The following is a 10,628-nucleotide window of genomic DNA, read 5'->3' on the forward strand; positions in this document are numbered from 1 at the left end:
AAGTACTCATACATTTCAAATGCTCAGGCAGGACAGCAATATGGTCCAATTGACGCACATACATTTATCAATATAACGCATTGTCATCTCTACTGCCTCTGATATGGCGGACTCACGAAACACATATACCGGGTTTGTGTAAATGATGTCTTGAGTGTTGGAGTGTGAGAGTGTGCCGTCTAGTTTGCATAATAGAAGGAATTTGATGTATAGCATTCACTTGACATTTGAGTACTTTCCCCCCAACTGTACTTAAGTACATTTCAAACCTGATACTTTTAGACTTTTACTCAAGTATTATTTTACTAGGTGACTTTCACGTTTACTTGAGAAATTTCTATACTTTTACTCAAGTATGACATTGAGGACTTTTTCCACCATTGCAAATTTTGTGGCCCTGTATGTTGACATGTTCGTACAACTGTTTATTCAAATGCTACTGATGAATGCATGGCTGTAATATTTTTCACCCAAACACCTTCAGACTCAGAGTCCAACAGCATGTCTGTGCTCCAGCAGCCTGTGTCTGAGTCAGTCCAACCAGGAGACTCTGTGACTCTGAACTGTACAATACACACTGAGACCTGTGCAGGAGGACACAGTGTCTATTGGTTCAGACATGGCTCAGGAGAATCCCTTCCAGGAATCATTTACACCCATGGAAACAGGAGTGATCAGTGTGTGAAGAGCACTGAGGCTGGGTCTCCTACACAGAGATGTGTCTACAACCTCCCCAAGAGAAACCTCAGCCCCTCTGATGCTGGGACTTACTACTGTGCTGTGGCTTCATGTGTGGAGATACTTTTTGGAGACGGGACCAAGCTGGACCTTCAAGGTAAATCCCATTTAATCTGTACATTGCCACGGCAATACTGTATATTCATGCAAACTACCTACCTCAAAGCGATCCCATAGATCTGCCTCAACAAGCTATACAATAATCACCATCAGCTTTTGATTTCTTACTGTTTGATGATCTTCCTAAGTGCTCATGAATATAATATGAATTCACTGATACCCTTTCCACAGTTCCTGAGCATCATCCTCCATTTCATCTGACTCCTACTGTTCTGTCATTGGTCGTCTCCAACATCGTTCTGGGGATAGTGACCCTTCTTCTTGTCTGGGCGCTGTGCAAGAGGTATTACTTTATATCTAATGTATCCAATGTATCTAATGTTATAGCTGATGTATATAGATTTTCATGCATCTCTATGCAATGTACCTTCTTGACATGTACGTTAAATGATCAAAGTTTAACAATTGTTAATTAACTACATGAGGTTAAAAAGAGATAGAATGTCGTAAAAATTATAGCTGCCCTTTGTTATGCAAGTGAATGAGGACCCAAAAAGCGACTTGGCAAAAACAGAGTCTTTAATCCAGTTAAAGGAAATAGCAATACTCCTAGACAAATCGGAGCGGTAAATAAAGCATAAAAACAATTCCACTCGTAATCACGAGAACTGACTGGAGACTCGATAATAAACTGCAGGTTGCCTTGGGAAGGCACTTGACCGTAGCAGACTCAGACACCTGCTCACCACGCAGCATCTGAGGGAAACACGACACGACAGGGCGATACAAAGACACAGCACGGTGAACAATATACAAGGATCCGACAGGGCAGAAACGGAAAACAAGGGGAGAAATAGGGACTCTAATCAGGGGAAAAGATAGGGAACAGGTGTGGGAAGACTAAATGATTGATTAGGGGAATAGGAACAGCTGGGAGCAGGAACGGAACGATAGAGAGAAGAGAAAGAGGGAGGGAGAGAGAAAAAGGGGAACGAACCTAAAAAGACCAGCAGGGGGAAAACGAACAGAAGGAAAAGCAAAATGACAAGACAATATAAGACAAAACATGACACCCTTCCTCTATTTCAATCTCTTTGAAGGGAAGACTGATGTCCCAACGTCCCAGGGCAATCAGGTAAATTTGTCAACATTTGTAAATAGAGTATATTTTCAGTTTTAACAAGAATATGCAATTACATTTTCCTTACATTTAGTATTCAGCTTATTAATGATTTTTATGTTATAAACATTTCTTGCAAGTAATAGGTCAGTGTACTAGATGTAATTTTTCCATGGAACTTCTGTCTCTGTTCCACTGACTGTCAGGTCATTGTAGTGGTTGTACAGTCTGAACAGAAATGTCTTTTGTAGAGTGTTTTCTTCCAAAGGAGAATAGAAACATTATATAGTAGATCATGCTGTCATCATAATGTATTTCCTCATGGCTCCACCCCCCTCAGAATCAAGACAGTGACGTGTTGAACTACGCAGCTGTCAGTTTCACCCCCAAGAAGAAGTCCTCCTCTAGAACAGCGAGAGAGAAGACCAGCAGAGAGGATGCAGTGTACTCTGATGTCAGGAATCTGCAGCAGCAGTGAAAGATATCACCACTGTCACAAAGACTCCAAGAAGAACCATTTTACTATTTGTAGCATAATTGAACTGCTTTTAATAACAAAAATGAGTTACAATGTAACAAAGAAAATGTAATTTTAACATTGTCTAGATTTATGTAATCCTGTAATGCCTTAAATAGACATATCTTTTGACAGTTTGTAAGAAATAATCTGATGGAGAATCCCATTTTTGCTCTAGGACTGTGTGTTTTTAACATAATAAACCATTAATGAACTCCGTTCATCTCTATTCTCTGTCTACAGAACATCTCTGCCACCACATATACAAATATACAAAATGATTAAAAGGAATATCAGTTTAGCTGAATATGTGTCAGGCTCCATCACAACATTAGAAATGGAGGAACACCAACACACATCTATTTCGTATCACAGAAGAAGTGCTTTTTTATTTAACTGTTATTTAACCAAGTTTAGAGTTGCTGAGATACAAATACATTTTTCAGGAGAGGCCATGAGAATCACTCTGACTCCACATACCGCACAGATAAACATGTATATGATTTACAATAAATGCTCTCTTTGTAAGAAGTGCAGTGTTGGTTTACACACCTACCAGGCAGTAGCGGTGTCTGGTAGGTGTGTGGGTACAATCACCGGGAAAGCCAAGCCATGTTACAACCTATGTGTTGTGATAATTCCGTTATTTGATCTATAACCTGATAATTCATATTTCTTGCAACCGTGATATAAAGGTCGAGATAATAAGAAGACACAGTGGCAGAATAAATGCAACATCACCTTTGTTTTATCACAATACCGGATAGCAGCCTCTGTCCAATGAAGTCCACAAAGAGAGTCACCTCAAGTCGCACAGAAAACAGAAGCTGCCTCCACTATTCCAGCACCATTTCAACTTCAACATTTCAACTTGATCAAACCATCTCTGCTTAGTCTAATTCAGTGACAACTAAAAGATACCAAAAACGATTTAGTCCAATGAACGTAAGCTACATTAAATATGATGTGGCTGTCCATGGTTCTGATTTCCGTGTGTGTGCGTGCGCGTGTGTGTGTGTGTCTGTGCAGGTAGAAAAACATGTTGACTAACCTTACTTGTAGAGAAACGCCATCCTCCTCTCTTTCATGTTGACAAACCGGTCTATCACTCTGTCATACACGCTGTAATATTTTGTTGTCCTACTGAATGTTACCTGGCTAAATGCTTGCTCGTTAGCCTAACTTCCATTCATGGGCAACGTTAGCTTGTTAACATTAGCCTTCTACATCTAGCTACACATTGAACTTCTATCCTCTCAGACCAGGGGCACCTCAATGTATGAATGAATGGTTTGTTCAGAATCGCTGTTATAATCATTGGCCTGTACGGGGAATTAAGTAAAACCACAAGTCCAAATCCCTATCTCCATCCATGGCTAATTTTGGAAAATGACCATATTATCTGGCTAGGTAGCAACAGGAGGACAACAACACAACGAGATGTAACAATTCAAGTTTTTCTGTCAATCACGTATACAATCACGTATACGCAATAGGATTTGATAGAAGTGATGACAAATCCAAGGTTGCTTCCCTTGACACTTTGGTGTACCAGGACCACACAGAGTTGAGCCCGCCAGTTTAGCTCAATGCTGAATGGCTCGGGATGCTTTCTCCAGACAGATAAAATTCAGCCTCTTACAATTGAAGGAAAGATACATTTTACTAGGCTGAATTTAATGGGGAAGCTCGTCACGACTTCCACCGAGGTTACTCTCCCGGCCCGTTCGGGCTGTGCTCATGGTCGTCGTCACCGTCCTATTAGCCACTACCGGTCCCCTTTTCGGTTATCTGTTTGGTTTTGTCTGGATTGTTTTCACCTGTGTGTTAGTTCATTAGTATCTGTATATATAATAGGTTGTCCCGCCTTGTTTTGTGCAGGATTGTTTTGTTTTTGACATTTTCGTTTCGGCTGTCGGTGTTTTTGTTTTTTTTCTCCGGTTTGTCTGTTTATTCCTGTTTTGGATATTTTCACCCTGTTTGTATTTTGGGTTGTCCGTGTTTATTGTTGTTCACCGGAGAATAAACCTCTATTCATTATTTGCTCTCTGCGCCTGATTCCACCACCTTGACTAGTCGTGACAAAGCCCGACCCTCCCATTGTTACAGCAGGAAGCAGCAGCCACTCTCCCAGATGGCGGTTATTTGATGCATCATACCAGCGTGATTCAGAGAAAAGGTTCTGCTCGTATCAAATGATGGAAGAATGGATCTGATCACAGTACTCCCACCAGTATCTGTGTATGCACCCCCTTCTCATCTGTATGTACTATATGTGAACATCTGGCTGCCTAGGGCTTTCCCCTGTGTTTCTCCACGGGAGTTTGACGGATAAGATAGGTGCCATTGTCCTCTTCCTCAGCTGGACTTTATTGACATGGCTTTACCGTGTGTCCTTATGCAAATGAGAGGAATGCCTGCTTGACACCTACGTCTTGCCTTTACCATACTGATGGTGGATCATATCATTGTGGAATATTCCGGACTCGGCTAAGGATACTATTTTGGAGATGGTGTTCATCTCATGATTCAAAGCTGTTAAAGAAACAGAGTGTTTAGTAGGAAACTATGTTTCAGCGGTTTTACCTGCGTCAGAGACGTGAAAATGTTGTGTGGATTTTTGCCTAGATTAATTTAGGACGTTGGCAGCAGGACATTGATGGAACCTTGTAAGCGACCTTGATTGATCATTTGCATATATTTTTTTAACTATTTCTGCAGGGAGCTGGCATCCCTCAGGGACACCACATATTCACTGGCAGGTATTATCGATCTGGCTAGGGGATTCTGGTCACAACCTGAAAATGGCCCTCCTTTTAAATATATGTATTTTTCTACTTCTCAAGAGAATCTATCCCGGATTGCTCAGGTACTGTCATGTTTGTCATTTATTATCATGTCTTGTCCCTGGCTGCTCCCCATTCTATTCGTTTCCCTCTGCTGGTCTTATTTGGTTCTTTCCCTCTTTTCTATCCCTCTCTCTCCCCTCCCTCTCTCTCTCTCTATTCTCTCTTCTCTCTATCGTTCCGTTCCTGCTCCAGCTGTTCTATTCCCTAATCTGTCATTTCACACCTGTTCCGATCCTTTTCCCTGATTAGAGTCCCTATTTCTCTCCTTGTTATTCGTTTCTGCCCTGTCGGTTCCTTGTCTAGAATTCACCGTGCTGTGTTTGTGTATCGCCCTGTCGTGTCGTGTTTTCCTCAGATGCTGCGTGGTGAGCAGGTGTCTGAGTCTGTTTGGTTCAAGTGCCTTCCCGAGGCAACCTGCTGTTCACCTGCTGTTCAAGATCGAGTCTCCAGTTTGTCCTCGTCATTTCGAGTGAAAGTTGTGTTTTTGATTGTATTTACTTTACTGGATTAAAGACTCTGTTTTCGCCAAGTCGCTTTTGGGTCCTCTTTCACCTGCATGACAGAAGGAACCGACCAAGGAATGGACCCAGCGACTTCAGACGCTCGTTACACTGCCGTCGAGATCCAAGGAGCCATGCTCGGCAGACACGAGCAGGAATTGTCTGCTGCTCGCCATGCCGTGGAGAACCTGGCCGCTCAGGTTTCCGACCTCTCTGGACAGTTCAGAGTCTTCGTCTCGTGCCACCTGTTACTTCCTGGCCTGCCGAGCCTCCAGAACCTAGGGTTAATAACCCACCTTGCTACTCCGGGCAGCCCACTGAGTGCCGCTCCTTTCTCACGCAGTGTGAGATTGTGTTCTCTCTCCAACCCAACACATACTCTAGAGAGAGCTCGGGTTGCTTACGTCATTTCACTCCTTACTGGCCGGGCTCGAGAATGGGGCACAGCTATCTGGGAGGCAAGGGCTGATTGCTCTAACAAGTACCAGAACTTTAAAGAGGAGATGATTCGGGTTTTTGACCGTTCAGTTTTTGGTAGGGAGGCTTCTAGGGCCCTGGCTTCCCTATGCCAAGGTGAACGGTCCATAACGGATTATTCTATTGAGTTTCGCACTCTTGCTGCCTCTAGTGAGTGGAACGAGCCGGCGCTGCTCGCTCGTTTTCTGGAGGGACTCACGCAGTGGTTAAGGATGAATTCTCTCCCGGGAGGTTCCTTCAGATGTGGACTCTTTGATTGCTCTCGCCATCCGCATAGAGCCCGGGTAGATCTTCGTCACCGGGCTCGTGGAAGAGAGCTCGCATCAACGGTGTTTCCCTGCTCCGCATCGCAACCATCTCCCTCCTCTGGCTCAGAGACTGAGCCCATGCAGCTGGGAGGGATTCGCATCTCGACTAAGGGAGGGAACGGAGGATCACCAACCGCCTGTGCCTCTATTGCGGAGTTGCTGGACATTTTGTTAATTCATGTCCAGTAAAAGCCCAGAGCTCATCTGTAAGCGGAGGGCTACAGGTGAGCGCAACTACTCAAGTCTCTCCATCAAAATCCTGTACTACTTTGTCGGTCCATCTACGCTGGACCGGTTCGGGTGCTACATGTAGTGCCTTGATAGACTCTGGGGCTGAGGGTTGTTTCATGGACGAAGCATGGGTTCGGAAACATGACATTCCTTTCAGAGAGTTAGAGAAGCCTACGCCCATGTTAGCCTTAGATGGTAGTCATCTTCCCAGTATCAGATTTGAGACACTACCTTTAACCCTCACAGTATCTGGTAACCACAGTGAGACTATTTCTTTTTGATTTTCGTTCACCGTTTACACCTGTTGTTTTGGGTCATCCCTGGCTAGTATGTCATAATCCTTCTATTAATTGGTCTAGTAATTCTATCCTATCCTGGAACGTTTCTTGTCATGTGAAGTGTTTAATGTCTGCCATCCCTCCCGTTTCTTCTGTCCCTACTTCTCCAGGAGGAACCTGGCGATTTGACAGGAGTGCCGGAGGAATATCATGATCTGCGCACGGTCTTCAGTCGGTCGAGCCAGCTCCCTTCCTCCTCACCGGTCGTATGATTGTAGTATTGATCTCCTTCCGGGGACCACTCCTCCTCGGGGTAGACTATACTCTCTGTCGGCTCCCGAACGTAAGGCTCTCGAGGATTATTTGTCTGTGTCTCTTGGCCGGTACCATAGTGCCTTCTTCCTCTCCGGCCGGGGCGGGGTTCTTTGTTAGGGACGGTACTCTGCGCCCCTGCGTGAATTATCGAGGGGCTGAATGACATAACGGTTAGAATCGTTATCCGCTTCCCCTTATGTCATCAGCCTTCGAGATTCTGCAGGGAGCCAGATAACTTTACTAAGTTGGACCTTCGTAACGCTTACCATCTCGTGCGCATCAGAGAGAGGGGGTGGAAAACGGCGTTTAACACTCCCGTTAGGGCATTTTGAGTACCGGGTTCTGCGTTTGGTCTCGCCAATGCGTAGCTGTTTTTCAGGCATTAGTTAATGATGTTCTGAGAGACATGCTGAACATCTTTTGTTTTTGTCTATCTTAGCCGATATCCTGATTTTTCTCCGTCACTTTCGAGATTCATGTTGTACGTTCGACGTGTTCTACAGCGCCTTTTAGAGAATTGTCTCTACGTAAAGGCTGAAGTGCTCTTTTCATGTCTCCTCCGTTACTTTTTCTCGGTTCCGTTATTTCCGCTGAAGGCATTCAGATGGATTCCGCTAAGGTCAAGCTGTCAGTGATTGGCCCGTTCCAAGGTCACGTGTCGAGTTGCAGCGCTTTTTAGGTTTCGCTAATTTCTATCGGCGTTTCATTCGTAATTTCGGTCAAGTTGCTGCCCCTCTCACAGCTCTTACTTCTGTCAAGACGTGTTTTAAGTGGTCCGGTTCCGCCCAGGGAGCTTTTGATCTTCTAAAAGAACGTTTTACGTCCGCTCCTATCCTCGTTACTCCTGACGTCACTAGACAATTCATTGTCGAGGTTGACGCTTCAGAGGTAGGCGTGGGAGCCATTCTATCCCAGCGCTTCCAGTCTGACGATAAGGTTCATCCTTGCGCTTATTTTTCTCATCGCCTGTCGCCATCTGAGCGCAACTATGATGTGGGTAACCGTGAACTGCTCGCCATCCGCTTAGCCCTAGGCGAATGGCGACAGTGGTTGGAGGAGGCGACCGTTCCTTTTGTCGTTTGGACAGACCATAAGAACACTTGAGTACATCCGTTCTGCCAAACGACTTAATGCCCGTCAAGCTCGTTGGGCGTTGTTTTTCGCTTCGTTTCGAGTTTGTGATTTCTTACCGTCCGGGTAGCAAGAACACCAAGCCTGATGCCTTATCCCGTCTGTTTAGTTCTTCTGTGGCTTCTACTGATCCCGAGGGATTCTTCCTTATGGGCGTGTTGTCGGGTTAACAGTCTGGGGAATTGAAAGACAGGTTAAGCAAGCACTCACGCACACTGCGTCGCCGCGCGCTTGTCCTAGTAACCTCCTTTTCGTTCCTGTTTCCACTCGTCTGGCTGTTCTTCAGTGGGCTCACTCTGCCAAGTTAGCTGGTCATCCCGGTGTTCGAGGCACTCTTGCGTCTATTCGCCAGCGCTTTTGGTGGCCGACTCAGGAGCGTGACACGCGCCGTTTCGTGGCTGCTTGTTCGGACTGCGCGCAGACTAAGTCGGGTAACTCTCCTCCTGCCGGTCGTCTAGACCGCTCCCATTCCCTTCTCGACCATGGTCTCACATCGCCCTAGACTTCATTACCGGTCTGCCTTTGTCTGCGGGGAAGACTGTGATTCTTACGGTTGTCGATAGGTTCTCAAGGCGGCACATTTCATTCCCCCCTCAAAAACTTCCTTCCGCTAAGGAGACGGCACAAATCATCATCGAGAATGTATTCAGAATTCATGGCCTCCCGTTGAGACGCCCGTTTCAGACAGAGGCCCGCAATTCACGTCACAGTTTTGGAGGAAGTTCTGTTGTTTGATTGGTGCGTCGTCAGTCTCTCTTCGGGTTTCATCCCCAGTCTAACGGTCAAGCAGAGAGAGGCCAATCAGACGATTGGTCGCATACTATAGCCCTTTCTTTCAGAAACCCTGCGTCTTGGGCAAGAACAGCTCCCTGGGCAGAATACGCTCACAATTAAACTTCCTTCGTCTGCTACCGGGTTATCTCCCGTTTCAGAGTAGTCTGGGTTACCAGCCTCCTCTGTTCTCATCCCAGCTTGCCGAGTCCAGCGTTCCCTCCGCTCAAGCGTTTGTCCAACGTTGTGAGCGCACCTGGAAGGAGGGTGAGGTCTGCACTTTGCCGTTACAGGGCACAGACTGTGAGAGCCGCCAATAAACGCAGGATTAAGAGTCCAAGGTATTGTTGCGGCCAGAGAGTGTGGCTTTCCACTCGCAACCTTCCTCTTACGACAGCTTCTCGTAAGTTGACTCCGCGGTTCATTGGTCCGTTCCGTGTCTCCCAGGTCGTCAATCCTGTCGCTGTGCGACTGCTTCTTCCGCGACATCTTCGTCGCGTCCATCCTGTCTTCCATGTCTCCTGTGTCAAGCCCTTTCTTCGCACTCCCGTTCGTCTTCCCTCCCCCTCCCGTCCTTGTCGAGAGCGCACCTATTTACAAGGTACATAAGATCATGGACATGCGTTCTCGGGGACGGGGTCACCAATACTTAGTGGATTGGGAGGGTTGCGGTCCTGAGGAGAGAGGTTGGGTTCCGTCTCGGGGCGTGCTGGACCGTTCCTCATTGATGATTTCCTCCGTTGCCGCCAGTTCCTCTCGAGTGCGCCGGGAGGCGCTCGATTGAGTGGGGGTACTGGCATGTTTTGTCATTTATTATCTTGTCTTGTCCCTGTGCTTCCCATTCTATTCGTTTCCCTCTGCTAGTACTATTAGGTTCTTTCCCTCTTTCTATCCCTCTCTCCCCCTCCCTCTCTCACTCTCTCGCTCTCTCTTCTCTCTATAGTTCCGTTCCTGCTCCCAGCTGTTCCTATTCCCCTAATCATCATTTAGTCTGCTTCCCACCTGTTCCCGATCCTTTTCCCTGATTAGAGTCCCTATTTCTCCCGCTTGTTCGTTTCTGCCTGTCGGTTCCTTGTCTAGAATTCACCGTGCTGTGTTTGTGTATCGCCCTGTCGTGTCGTGTTTCCCTCAGATGCTGCGTGGTGAGCAGGTGTCTGAGTCTGTTTGGTTCAAAGTGCCTTCCGAGGCAACCTGCTGTTCACCTGCTGTTCAAGATCGAGTCACCAGTTTGTCCTCGTCATTTTCAGTGAAAGTTGTGTTTTTTGATTGTATTTACTTTACTGGTTAAAGACTCTGTTTTAGCCAAGTCGCTTTTGGGTCCTCTTTCCACCTG

General features: G+C 46.1%; 1 gene segment (V, D, J or C); it reads left to right on the top strand.

Moving 5' to 3' along the window:
- Positions 1-53: 53 nt before the first annotated feature.
- Positions 54-1,189, top strand: LOC124030353. The segment is given in 3 exon segments: positions 54-835; positions 1,030-1,141; positions 1,186-1,189. Coding segments are annotated over 3 exon segments (501 nt in total).
- The last annotated feature ends 9,439 nt before the right edge of the window (positions 1,190-10,628 follow it).

The sequence above is a fragment of the Oncorhynchus gorbuscha genome, unplaced genomic scaffold, assembly GCF_021184085.1.
Source record: "Oncorhynchus gorbuscha isolate QuinsamMale2020 ecotype Even-year unplaced genomic scaffold, OgorEven_v1.0 Un_scaffold_10791, whole genome shotgun sequence".
In the NCBI taxonomy this organism is placed as follows: Eukaryota; Metazoa; Chordata; class Actinopteri; order Salmoniformes; family Salmonidae; genus Oncorhynchus; species Oncorhynchus gorbuscha.